Source organism: Triturus cristatus, chromosome 4_2, assembly GCF_964204655.1.
Source record: "Triturus cristatus chromosome 4_2, aTriCri1.1, whole genome shotgun sequence".
NCBI classification, from domain to species: domain Eukaryota; kingdom Metazoa; phylum Chordata; class Amphibia; order Caudata; family Salamandridae; genus Triturus; species Triturus cristatus.
The window spans coordinates 323,542,340-323,556,748 of record NC_140586.1 but is presented as its reverse complement, the minus strand read 5'-3'; the positions used below and the strand labels follow the sequence as shown (position 1 = coordinate 323,556,748).

At 38.6% G+C, this 14,409-nt stretch overlaps 1 protein-coding gene across 1 annotated transcript in view; it reads left to right on the top strand.

Moving 5' to 3' along the window:
• HMCN1 (hemicentin 1) overlaps positions 1–14,409 on the top strand; it is a 1,072,905-nt gene that overhangs the window by 503,995 nt on the left and 554,501 nt on the right. The window contains exons 35-37 of the mRNA XM_085601687.1: positions 5,718–5,872; positions 7,758–7,881; positions 13,453–13,554. Of these exons, the coding sequence (XP_085457813.1) occupies positions 5,718–5,872; positions 7,758–7,881; positions 13,453–13,554 (381 nt within the window). The remainder of the gene's footprint in view (positions 1–5,717; positions 5,873–7,757; positions 7,882–13,452; positions 13,555–14,409) is intronic.

The window sequence follows — 14,409 nt, the reverse complement described above, 5'->3', positions numbered from 1 at the left end:
CCAATTGGGGGAACAATTGTACAGTTTTTAGGGAAAGAACACTGGTACTGTGGACCTGTTTAGCAGGAACCCAGTAGACTTCAGTCAAAGTTGCATCAAATACCAGGCAAAAGGGGGGGGGGGGTGGTACTGCAACAAAAAACAAGTTTACTACACAGTTTATGTTCCTCCCATAGAATAGCATTATCACGTTTGAGGTTCATACCTCAAAAAACGTTATTTGAGCATATTACTGTTTTACTGTAAAATCTATATCTCCAAAAATACCTGATTCTGATGATCTTGGTATCTAAAATTATATAAAAAGCCTTATTATTTTTCTAAATTGGTCTAGAATTTCTTCTTGATTATGTGTCTCATTTATTGACTCTGCACGTGCAACAAATGTTTAACACTCTCCCTCTGATAAGCCTAAACTACTCGACCACACTACCAAAAATAGAGCAGCTGGGATTATTTCCTTGGTCTGAAGTCATCCGAGATCAAAACAATGTATTCCTCTTATTCACACCTTATGCTTATTTAATGAGGTCTAAGTGCTTGCTAAAGTCAGTCACAGCCCATTCCAGTATGGCATAAATTGAAAGTGAGCGAGAATCTAGATGGATCTGATACATTCAGTGATGACTTCTTTAAAAATAGCATATACTGGTTCTTCCTAAACTCTGAGACAAGGAGAACTGATAAGGTTTTGCAGGGGCCATAAAAGTCAGGGTGTGGGTGAGAAATGTATAACAGTTCGGAGATTTTAAGTGCTACCCAAAGACTTTACTACTGACAACACACTATAACTATAGAAATTCTCCATACCTTTCTTTCTCATTAGGGTTTTCCACCCAAGAAAACGATGTACATTATATGCTCTTATGTATGTGGCAATTTTAAAAGTAGCCACATTGATATTTGGAATGGTATAGTTCAAAGATTGTAGGAAATGAAAATTGTGAGTTCTTTTCACAGACATTGGGTTCCCACAATGAATTTAGCAGAATTCACCTTTTCTCTTGAGAGGCCATCCTCTGATCATAGGACACTGTCACAGATTATTGTACTTATTTCCAGGATTGACATTGGATAATCATTTATGGTCTTTATAGTGTTTCAGCAGTTTGGCCCCTGCTGGGAAGATTGACTGTGGTTTTTTTTTAGAAGTCTGGCTAAGATCAACTTAAGTGGAGTAATGACATTTAGTACAGCAAATACAAACATTAAAAAATGCATTACTTTGAAAACTATTCTATAAAAAATATAACTGCTGAATTGTTGTTGTCATGCTCCAGAAATGTAAACCTATTCACCACTCAGTTGATGTATCAATTTGATGTATTACGAGACAGCGACTTACACACCCTCCATTGCTACACTGTTTAAGGGAGTAAAATATCTCTGTCTAATGTGGGATCTTTGATGATATCCAATAGTGAAATATCGTCTATTTAATGTCCTATGAATGAAATATTGCTATATTCTTGTACATGATGAATACATTTAATTTTAAAAGAAGAAGACAGAAAAATTGAGCAGTCATGAACCTTGAAGTCAGGGAGAGATAAGCTAGCCAGTTTGCAAGATATTTGTCACTTTGACAGATTTCCATTGAAACGTTTCATGTTTGCCATTTGCAATCTGAAAGTGAACTGTCAATGTTTGTGGTAGAGCATACCTTAAAGACTACTTTAGAAGGGGTTAGGCATGTTCTGGTGAACTGCAGTGTTAAATAGTTCATTTACGCGAACATTAGACCGCTTATCTTGGTCAACCTTTTTAAGGATTTAAAGACTCTCACTCAGTAGGGTGGAAATATCCCATACCCCAGGAAGGTTTTATTTGACATTTATCAGTGGCAAGTGTGTTCATAATCACATTTTAATCTGTAAGATTAAAAAAAACAGGCTGCTAGATTTTAAAAACTGCTTTATATAGCAAGCAGAGAGTTTGAGGGTTGTCCGGTATATTTTTAAAATTTGTCACCACATTTAAATTTTGAGCATTTTAGGCTGGCAGTCTTTAAATTCATTAATGGAACAGATAACGTGTCAAACACCAAAGGGGTTTAAAGTTTTGTGATTGTAAAATTCGTTGTACAAACAAAGTTGCGTGATTGATTCCATCCACTCACCTTACAAGTACGGTATCGAAATCTAGCTGTCAGGAGGCTGAGCCTTCCAATGGTGTTTCCCTTTAGTGGTAGAAATCATAGCGTCTGTAGTATTATCTACTAGTGAGCTGTGCAATAGTCACTACTGTTTAAAATGCTACAATGTCACAATGCTGGAGCTACAAGCACTATATAAATAAATTGAACTGTTCATTCAGTGTATTTGCACTATCAGAGTTAGTAATTTTCAGTGGCCTGAGGTTCAAGTCAGTGAGTTTCCTACTGGGTCGTCCCTCTGAAAAGCTGGCAGGGTTAAGATGGAGTCAAGTAGAGTCTGTTACATACCAGGTTCATAGGAATTAATAGCCTGACTGCTGGTGGAGAGATAGGTTGCGGCTGTGACCACCTTCACATTCAAATTCTTTATATATAGCGTCAAAAGCAAATGCGATTTTGAGACAGTCTTTTATCTTTGAGAATGACAAATGCAGCTGCTAAAATATTTATATAGACTCACATGCCACTAAAGCTGATTCATGTTTAGAAAGACATAGATCCTGATTCACAAAGGTCAACTTATACTTTTGTGTAAGTTTATGATTGTTTGCTATTCATATAGGAAATTTACAAGTGGTATCTATATGACTGTGGAGTTTTCACACATAATTAAAATACAACAGTCCTATTTTTTTATGTGCGGAGATTCCGCAGCCATAAAAATACTACTAAAAAAATACATTTGTGAATAGCTGAGAATCGTAAACTTACACAAAAGGACTGTCCTATTTTTTTATGTGTGGAGATTTTGCAGTCGTAAAGATACTACTTGTAACATTCCTTTGTGAGTAGCAAACATTTGTAAACTTACAGAAAACTGTAGATTTACCTTTGTGAATCAAGCCCTGAGGCCTTCACAATGAGACATTTAACCCTCTATCTATGTTGTGCAAACTGTTACTTAGGCAAACAATTTTCAGTCGTTGTGAGAAAGTGCCATCTTTCTTGCATGGTATGCCCTCACTTTTTGCTGAATTGCTGAATGTACTTTGACTGAGTGTGCCCTGGACTCCTGCCAATCAGGTGCCCAGGGCCTATGTTCCTTCCCTAAAACAAACAAAACCCAAATTGGCAAACCCTGGCCACATGTCAGCCCCTGGTAAATGGTACCCTAGGTACCCAGGGCCTTGTGACCAGGGAAGGCCTCTAAGGGCTGCAGCACTCATTGTGCGCTAAGCGACATTTCTCCTATTATCAAGAATGTCGCTAACCCTGTTAGAGACAAAAAAAGCAGCGCTAACCGCGGTTAACGCTGCTTTTTTACGTCTGCTAATTTTCAGACTTAGCCATGATATCCTATGGAAGGAGGATATCATGGCTAAGTTTGCCTGTCCCTATCAACAAGGTAACGTGTGATTATCGCTGGGTTTCCAGCGATAATCTCACGTTAGCCTGTTAGCGTGTAGATTTTTATCGCTATTGAGATAAGCGTTGCTAATAGCACGCTATCTCAGCGATAAAAATTCACGCTAGCCGGCGATAATTATCCTCACGCTAAGAGCGCTGAGCGATAATTATCACCGGTTGTTGTTGATATGCCCCTCTATTGGTTGCCATTTAAACCCAAATCCACATTTGACTGACCAACTGAGCTTGGACATGCCACTCATCTAACACAAAAGGCATGCTTCTTGGAGGCTTCTTCAATGAAAACCTCTAACTTATTCCACAAGTTTATTATTTCACACTAACAGTTTAAAAAACCCATCTAAAAAACAAGTCTTTCAAAACCAGGTTGGTCAGTTAATAATCCAATCAAATCTTCAGGCCCACTTCTCACCATAACCATAGCCTACATTGGCTTCCGGTGGCGTGAAGAATATCATTTTAAAAGCAGTGCATTTTCCTCTCATCTCTCTGAGATACTGGACCACAATGCATCAGATCTGGAGCCAGGACGTTTTAACTCTCAAAATTATAAGGTCAAGTAAAACGTAATTCTACTCAAGAAAAAAGACTCAGAAGACATGCTTTTGGTTACATTATAGGTACATATTTATGGAATGATCTGCCAAACACACTTAGACTAATTGCACACTAGAACTGTAGAGTTCAATGTGCATCAACACTTGCAGATTGTCACACTGTATTGCAGCTCTGACCTTTTGGGCCAATATGCGATACTTTATACTTTGAAGAGACAGCTGATTTAGGTCACTTTTAATTATCTTGTCAGAGAGAACATTTAAAAAATCAATTGAGATATAGGTTTAAATTTGGATATTCATGTTTGTATGTCCATGATATATGTCACTAAACCTAATTTGGAAAGAAAAATCTTAGCATCAAGACTTTCAATGAGAGACTGAAGATCGACCGCTTTAGAAAATTTGAAGATGGCTAAACATCTTATTCAGTTGAAAAAGCTACCTCACCCTCTCAGACTGGGCAATAAAACACAGATGCAAAGACTCAGAGGGTAACATGACGGCGAGAGGTGGCTCCGCCATCCTGCTGAGATTCCTTTCTTGCCTGTCTGTCCCTGCTTCTTTTCTTCTTCCTTCACTCTATTTCTGCTTTTGAGCACCTCTTTGATGTCATTGGGCCTGAGAGCAATTTAGCAATGAAGTTTAATGCTCTATAAGTAATAAATAAATAAATAAATGAACAAATACATTAATAAATACAAAAATAAATACATTATGTGACTTTCAAAAGGATAAGGTCTGCCTGAGTTAATCCTCTTTTCAGCCAGCCATGCCCAAATAAGGCAGAAAGACATCTGGTGTTGTCTGTTATTCCCTGGAGTAACGCTACGTCTTAAAATGTTTGGGGGCTTCTCCGTTTGAAGCATGACGCATACAATTGGTTCTCTCAAATGAGAGTTTAGTGGACCACAACAGAAAGTGATGCAATATAGCTCATAAGGCATGTCCTCATTAACTAGCAATGCAATGTTGCATGGGTTCCTATTACAACTTTAGTGCTTGGACAATCTTTGAACAACCTTTAATCAGCCATCAGGGATGTCTAACTAGTATCATTTGGTGGCATGCGATTTTGCAGGCTGAATAGCCTCTTCTGTCTAGAAAATATTTATTTATATCTCAATGATGAAAGGTTTGCAGGAACAGCATGGCAATGAATGTTAGGGATACCCAGGGGTAGCAGTCACACACCTACCTTGTTCTTTTCAGTTTTATTGGAACTATTTATTGCTGTTCTTGTTGTCAGGAACAATGACAGCAGTTATGAATAGAAGTAAACAGAACACCAACTCTATTTACTTAATGTAGTGTCTGTTTTTTTCTATTACTCTTAACCCTTAACAAATAGTGAGCTGTTGGGATGCTAGGGGTGAGAGAAGCCTATGATGTCATTGGACATTAAAAGGTGCACTATGTCACTTCACTGACCCTGACATTTTGGAGAATTAAGCATTGCTGACATTAGCGTTGTCAAGGGTGCCAAGTCACAATAGTCATCCTTGTGTAGATGAAGAAGAGAACGTTTGGAGGAAAACACTTGCCAGTTGAAATGCTGTTGCATTGTAGGTGTTTTTTTTCATTTATAGATCAGATGCAGTGACTCATACTTTATTTCTTTTGAATGCTTTCCCCAGCTCCTCCTACAATCAAGTCAACTGAGCCATCAGAGAGGTCTGTGGTGATATACAAGTCTACAACCCTGCAGTGCATCGCAAGTGGGATCCCAAGCCCTTCTATCACCTGGCTGAAAGACAGCAGGCCAGTCAACACAGCTGAGGGACATATTGGAGTAAGCAATTTACATAAGTAAATTTACATACTACTGATATCAGAAGCTATTTCGGGGTATGGAAGAAATAGCTTCCAGGAGTTGCTTTGAGTTTGGCCGGCTGTTAGGGCCACATATTTACAACATGTTTTAGAATAGCATCCTATCCAATGATGTATTCATTTATGGTTTTGTTCTCTCTGAGTGAGCTGATTATTGACTCTGCAATTGATCTTCTAATTGTATTATTCATTTATTTCAACACTATGCCAAGAAAAACAATGCGTTTTAACCTCTCCTTCCTCACTATGTCAGTGACCAATGTGGAACCTTTTATCTCTGAGCTTGAAGTTATTCATAACAAATACTCCCCCCCCAACCGATTTCCTCACTGCTCAGGTCATCAAGGGACTGAACACTTTGGGCCAGTTGTTAAAATGGAAGAAGGGGTATTTCTTCTGACACCCGAGCACAGCAACATTGAATGAAGTTCTGTTTGGTTTGTTGAACCCTCAATGCCCAGATTCTGAATTGCTTGGTGATTGTACATTGATCTCCAAGTGTCTACCTCATGATATAAATCAACACTGGCCTAATATGTCCACTTATGAGGGCCCAGAATCTCTAGGAATGACGTGGCATAAAGCATTTATTTTAGGATTGTTATTCATAGCACATTGACCTCCTGCAAGAGTAGAAGTAGCCCCAGTGCTTAATTTGTTCACAATTAAGTGCTGGGACGCTTCTAAGGAGGCCACTGCAACCTGCATCATGTATTGCCCCTGCTAGCATGGCCAATGACAGTACCAACAAAACACCTAGCCATCGCACTCCTACAACTTTGACAATTCAGACTCTTTCAGGCCATACAATGCTATAATAATGGTGTGAGAGGCTATTATTATTTATTTTTAATGCAGTTTGACTTAATAAACATGATTGTTGCGCTTATCTCAAAAGTAGACAGACAGCACCATGTGGTGGGACTGTCAAAAGAGCCGATGCTGACAATTAAGTGCTGGTGCCAAGCACCGGAATCCACTGGCTCAAATTAAGCAATGAGGGGCCCACATGCTGAGTGGACAGCATAACAAAGGGCAGAAATTAAAATTTTGTTACCTGGCGAGCACATGCCTAAGTGGCTGGGGTGCTGCTGACAGCAGTGCACAGTCATACGTAAAGGAGACAATTTGGTGGGGGATGGAATGACAGAGAATGCCTACCATTGTTGGCCTTCTCAAAAACAATCTTTTGTCAGTCTGTGACTTGATTATTAACGGCATTAAAAGCAAGCTTTGGCAGAACCAAAAGGTCTGGTCTTGGTACGCTTATGCGCTGTTTACTTTTTTTTTTCCTATTGCCAGCGTATAAATGAAAAATAAAAAAAAAGAAACAAAAAGAAAACATACAACCAACTAAGTGTGGCAGTCGTTTGTTTACATTAAAACTTTTAGATAAAAAAAAATAATCATTGCATATATTTGTAATGTACCAGTATGGGTGTTTCCTAGCTGCCAGGTGCATTTAGAGGCGAGTTTACATGCACATCACAGAAAAATATGATTCTGATTTGCAAAAAGGAAAGGTATTATTGGATTATTGTAACCTAAAAACATACTTTAAATGTATAAGGATGGCTAAAAAATGTAAAAGATAAATAGCAGAAAGAATGTGAATGACAGGTGAACAGACCAATGGATTAAGAGTGATGACCCAAAACCCCTTGTACATAAGCATGATGTATATATTTTGTATGTCTTCTTACAAAACAAGCTATTTGTATTATTGTGTGTGCTATTCAGAAACAGTACTTTCTCAACTTCTTTCTGGTACAAACCACCCACAAATCAAAGTCTTCCTTAAATATCAGGCATAACTCTCTCCCATTTCTCTTGTCCTGGAGTAGTTGGAATCCTCAGGGCGTGTTTTGAAGATTGCAAAAGCATCGCTGGAAGATGCTGGAAGATACACCTGTGTGGCAACCAATGCTGCTGGAGAAGCCCAGCAACATATCCAGCTGCATGTACATGGTAACACCTTTTCCTATCCGTTTGGTCACTCCCTTGAATACTTTGACTGTGGAGTGCACACTTCAGTGAATTCTTGAAAGCCTAAGTGGAGTTCTTGTAACATTATCTTCATTTTGTGATCAGGTGGTTATGCCATATAGTTGAAAATCATATTCTTATAATGAAAGACTTTTGGGCCAGATTTACAAAACAATGTTGCAGTCAAAAACCCAGAGATTGACGTTTTTCCATGTTTGAAACTCATGTTGCATGTCTGTAAAGCATTTCACCTTATAGGTTTAGTGACCTATAAAACACAATTAAATAGAGGTGTTAAAGGGCCGTTTCTTCCCAATTGCGATTCAGTATTGTATGTATCAATTGTTTGCCATTACAATTACAGTTGCAATCTATTGATCTGTTACCGACAAATCAATGGGGGTGGGAACTAATGCGCACGGGAACAGTGTTCCTTTGGAAAGATTTCCCCTTTGTGAATGGTTTTGGCACCCTCAGAGGAATTAGGACTATAGCTTGCTCCCCCAAAATTTCCCCAAATGGCAAACTTTTATCTTTTTTTAAAGCAGCATTGGTTCCTTTAAAGAAAATGGACTGCTTTAAAAAAAAATAATCTCATCTGTAAATAAAAACACAAGGATGGTGGTCTAATGTTTTTTGGAGGCTGCCATTCTTTTGTCTGTAGCCAATTACACGGAGTCACAAATAACAACCTGCCTAATTAATGTGCAAGAGGCAGGTCATTCTGTGACCCCCAGTTACTTTTCAGTTTGTGATCTGACCTATTAGTACATCGATCATATCGCAAAATTAAGGACTGCTCTCAAAAAGTCAGTACACAATTTCTGACCACTTTTTGCAAAATATGGACATGGTTCAATAGCAAAGGAATACAGTTATGCCAACCATATTGCTGTTTGCCACAGTGACCAAAGAACTATCAACACATCAGTGAAACTTGTGACATTACAAATGACACCACTAGAGGTATCAAATATCACATCGCCATTGACATCATCAGATGCGTCACAGAAGCCTTTCAACCACAGTCAAAGTCACATTTCACTGCACATAACACTTGGCTGTACCTAGGAATCTTAACACTGGAACTGACTTTGGACCGACCCTTTACTGAAAATATTTCTGAGGCCAGAAGCTGTTCCAGGCAGCCTTGATCAGGCCCTGTAATAATTTCTTTTATACCATTTCTTTTAAACCAAGAGGCCGCTGTGTTTGGCCTACGACTGTGTCCGTTGAGCTATAAGAGCATGCCTGAACCTTAGACCAGGCCCTCCACAAAAGCTCGGGATTCACCACCCCTACTCCCATGGTCCACTGAGCTTACCGTGCAGCCAGGAGCAGCAGAATGATACCAGAATATTTTTGACAAAAATATGGTGTCCTAATTATAGTTTACAAAAATATCTCCACATTTAATTTTCTAATAGAAAATCAGCATCTAATGTTTTTGTAAACTATATTTTGGATACAATATTTTTGTCAGATGATATTTGGACATATAACCATGGTAATCAGCACTTGTTTCAGGTCCCGGTCATCAGCCATGCCCTTCAGTTAAGACCCTACCCCAGGAGCCCAGTGGTCATGCCTCATACTTTTAGTGAGCAGCAATCTTTATCACTGCAACCAAAAGACTCTGGAAGACATAAGCTGGAGCATAACACTCAACATTAACACACCATCACCACTGTTTCCAGATCAATCGAGCATTGCACAGTCGTCTTTTTACAGATACCCAAACATTGACTTTTTATCTATTGGACTATGTTTCCTGGATCCTTATCCCCTTCTCAATTCTTCTTTAGGCACCTTACGTGAAAGTATCCGTAAACTTTTCGAAAAGTGTTTAGATAAAGAATGGCCCTTGCACAAATATTGCTTTTGTTAGCACACTGAACTAGCCCGTAGAGAATGTATTTACTAAGCTGCTATGCAAGACTGAATAGTGTTGGACAACTGAAGCTAGCAAGCAGACAGGGCTTTAGTCCATTACCTCAGGACCTATGTTTCTTGTCTTCTACACTGAATGTACTGCCAAAACCTTGCACAGGTACCTAACTCATCGGAATTTTTAACATCTAATTAGCTCAAGAGGAATAATCTATGTCCGATCTCAAGACCAAAGATTTTGCCAACTCAATGTATTTGATAATACTTACTGATCATTGCTCTGACTATTTTAACACAAGGAATGAATGTTTTATGACATGCTCTTCAACTTTTTAATGATGAATTTTGCTGCTATGCTTTTTTATGTGAAAATTGTAAAGATTTTTATTAACCAAACAATACATTATTTACTTACTTACTCATGCTTTTAGTGCAGGACTGGCACTCAGAACCCATTCCTCCAGGGCCTGCAGAGTCTAACCTCTAAAGTGCCCAGCATGGTCTCATTGCACTCCACATGACATAATGTTCAGCTGTGTACTGTGGGTGTTGGGCCTGTCTTTTGACAAGACCCTTCGTCTAAAACCACTTCCTCCGCAATCTCCTGGGCATGTCCTACACTAAACCCAGCAGACATTAGACACAGGCCCTATGCTCTGCCTCTTTGCCCCAAATCTGGTCAAGTCATCTTATTGTCATTGTTAAATTTTATTTGTAACCTTAACATCGGATGAACTGGTGTTTAGGGGGATTTCATAGAGATTTTTTTTAATATGCAGTAGTTTTGCTGTAGCGGTGAGCGCAAATTCCTATGGGACTTAAAGTGCAGTGGTTCATTTGAATTGCTTCAGTAACTTTGCCCCATTTCTCCTTCACCAATCTGAACAGAGTTTGGACTGGAGCTGAATGAGCCAAGCATCTGCCAAAGTTCAAGCAGATTTGTCAAATGATAGTAAATTATTAGTGAAAACAATACATGCATTTCTTTCTTAAAGTTTAACTATGCCACAACTAGATATTTGTTAAGCCTGGCCTGCAAGGGTGTAAAAGTTCATTTTAAATGGAAAGAATAAAACATAAGGACTGGGGTGAACATTCCAAACTAAAGCAAGTCTGTTTGTAGATTGAATTTCTTTATATGAATGAGGTTTGTTTGCCTACTGGACTAACATTCCAATAAACACTAATGGCCCATGGAGGGCAGTAGTCTAGTATGGCCCCTGAGACCTTTTCCTAACTAAACCGACTGAGCCAGCAGATCTCTGCAGTAGGGAGCGCGATTCAGTAGGCAGACTCTTGTGGGTCAATGAACTGCCATGAACTCAGAGATCTGTTATATCAGTCATTAACATTCAGTTTGTCCCCATCTTCCAGATTTTCAATGCACAAAAAAGACATCCCTAAAACCAAGTACAGACATTTTATCCTTAAAATAGTGCATTATAAAGCATCATTAGTAATATACAAAGTGTTTGTAGGTTAGATTTTGTATTTGTATTTATAATGGGTTTTGTAAAGCATCGTGGCGTTTCAGTAGATGTCAGTTTGTATGACTAATTCTAAAATTACTGAGATGTACACTACCAGATTTTAGAGCTTTTCTAAACTTTAAAATGTATGGATCCAGATGAATTTCCAAAGGTGAGTGATTTCAGTACAGACATTAAGAAAACCCTTCCACCAATCTTCTCTCGCCCGACTTTAGGGATAGATGAAAAAGCCTGGGCAGTAGTAGCAAGTGTGTGACGGGGACAGTGATACTCAAGTGCTTTGTCAGAGGGGTAGATGTAAGATTATTCCTGCTTTTTTTTAACCAAGCACAAAGATTTCAACAAAATGCATCTAATTGGCACCTAATGCAAACTCTCTGTGCAGGCGAGATGTGATCTCATCTAGCCAGCAGCATAAATATCCGGAATAAGCTGCAATCTGCAAATTTAATTCTCCGGGAATTCAAAGTAAAAAGCATTAAAATCATTAATTCTAATGCACTTAAGGTGCTCCTACTTGATATATTTTGCTGCAAAGGGAAAAGTTGAAAATCTCTTTTCAACGAGTGCAGATAATACAAGCCAAGCTCACAAATGCATTTATTTGCTCGATCATATTAAGCTGAGATTCAAACTTTATGCCAATATTTTTTGTTTGTTTGCAAGATTCTTTTTTAAGACATTCACCCAGAGAACTTGAGCAAACAACTGTAATGCCACAGTGGTGTCGAAACGTAAACTAGTAGTATTTCTGTCTTCATTGACCTCTAGACAGTTCAACCTCATCTACTTCTCTACTGCCTGTAGGCATGTACAATGAATGCCAGACAAGCAATCTAAGGTCTAGTAAGCAGCAGTACAAGCTTTTCTCACACAGATGAAATAGGCAGGCCCAGAGAGGAGCTTCAGCTAAAAGCAGGTCGCCTGTCCAGGATCACTGATTAGTGAGGAATACGGATTCAGAATCATGACCCACATCTTACTCCAAAATCTTGGATTTACATTCTGAACTTTAGTAAACTTCAAAGTGACATGTAGCAATATATAAAATTCCTAAATACTCAAACAAACAAATAAATACATACAAAAGGAAAATGGTATTATCAATTTGGATATTATTTTGTGGGAGAAAGTGGGGAAATTTGGCAGGAGAAATACAAAATAGCATGTCATTGATGATTATCTAATGTAACAGAGGGAATGCAACAGTAATAAAAGCACTAAAAGGGTGCCAACAAAGAAAATGGGTGCGGGACATCATAACTCTCCTAAGTTGTTACACTATTTAAAAAAATAAAAATCCCCAAAATCAGGGCCTAGAAGCAGGAAAACGGAGCTTGAGGACATTTTAACAATTCTAAAAAAAACAGCAAGTAGAAAAATGCTTCAAAGAGCAAACCCGAAAATAAAGAAAACTACAATACTTTTTACATTTTGTTACCGTTACCATGAGATTTAACTGTTCAATTTAATTTAAATATTTCAAATTACAATAGTGATTTTATAGCTAGATTGAAAACTATGGTAGATCAACCTTCCACTGGGTTTTTCACCCATTCTGATTGTAGGAAATTCTGTATGACACCGGCAACAATAACATGATTTCATGTTAAATCTGCTTGACAATTTTGACTTTTGTAATTTGATATGAACCAGACAACAGATATTCGAGGAGATAAAAGGGTCTTAATTGAGCACATGCACAGCGTCATTAAGCACAAGGAGGTAATTTAAGGCACGAGCGTCAAAGTTATTGTGGGAGTAAGTGTTGTTAAAAGACACAGACCTCCTCCGGGCAAATCCATTGGTTTCCCATTTCTTTCACCTCGACTAAGATGTGTAAAAATCTTAAGTGTAGATCTACCTCGAGCAGTTTTTACTTCTAAGAATGCTAATGATTTAAAGTTAAGGCACTCACTGCTAACCGTACCACTCCAGCTATGCTTGTAAGTATGAGAAGGGCTGGACTGGCCATCCTGCCACTGGCATTTTCCCAGTAGGCTGCAGGCTAAGGGGCTGCTTCCAGAGCTGGATGGGTTCCCTTTGACTTTCATCCTCCTGCAGTGTGGGTTGTTTTGAAAAAATGTTTGCCAATGCTTATTTTGATTTCCAGGTTGATCCTGAGTATGAGCATCAATCCATGCCCTGATGTTTTTGTCTCACGTTCTTGCAGAACCTCCCAGTATCGAGGGGGCTGAGGAAATGCAGAATGAAACTGTGGTTGTGAATAACCCTATTGAACTTGAGTGTATAGCATTTGGGAATCCTGTTCCTGGTAGGTGCCATTATATATATTCCTCAAACTTCCTGTCAATCCGTTGATGAATTTATTTATACTTGGTGTGCCTTACCGGAAATTATGAGCTTTTTTTAACCTAGGCTAGGTATTTCACAAACCTGCCCTAAACTATCTCAAACTGTGCCTGTATTTTATACGCGATTGCTGTAGAACATTGGGTTAGCGAGTTGTTGGGCCAATATCTCTGTAAAGCGGAGGCACCTCACCTTAGTAGCAAGATTGCGTGCATGTTAATGATAAAAAGGGAATGTGTACGTGCTTTGTCCTTCTATCATTTGTCAGGCGAGTTTCACCCTTTCTAGTCTCTAGCTTTCCCTGTGCTCTGGGAAAACTGCCACCTTGCTAGATTCAGTCCCTTTCAAGAGAATCTGAAGATGTAAGCATGCAGTGAAGTACACTAAAGCTATTTGATGGGTCAATAGGTTCTGCATGCCTCCTTATATGTCCACAGCAACAGACAAGGGATCTACAAGAATCTCTCTCCCAATCAGCTCCACCTCTCTCTCTAGGAACGCATAAAGAAAATTGAGATTTATTTATCTAAACTATCAGTGTCTTTGGAGGAGTTACTTAACTGGATATCAAAAACTGCTTCAGGTTATTTTTGGTTCAGAACAGATACTTGTGTGGCTCATTTGAATTATTTTCTTTGTCATTTGTGTAATTAATTGGAAATATTTTAGGTATAAAAATGTGAAAATGAGTGGGGTGTTTTGCAACAGATAATCATAGATTTTTATATTTAGTATAGTGTCTTGTGATTGCTGTATTAATGTATGTTAATTGTTCTGACTGGTGTAGGAATTACAGCCAGATTACAGTTTTTCCATC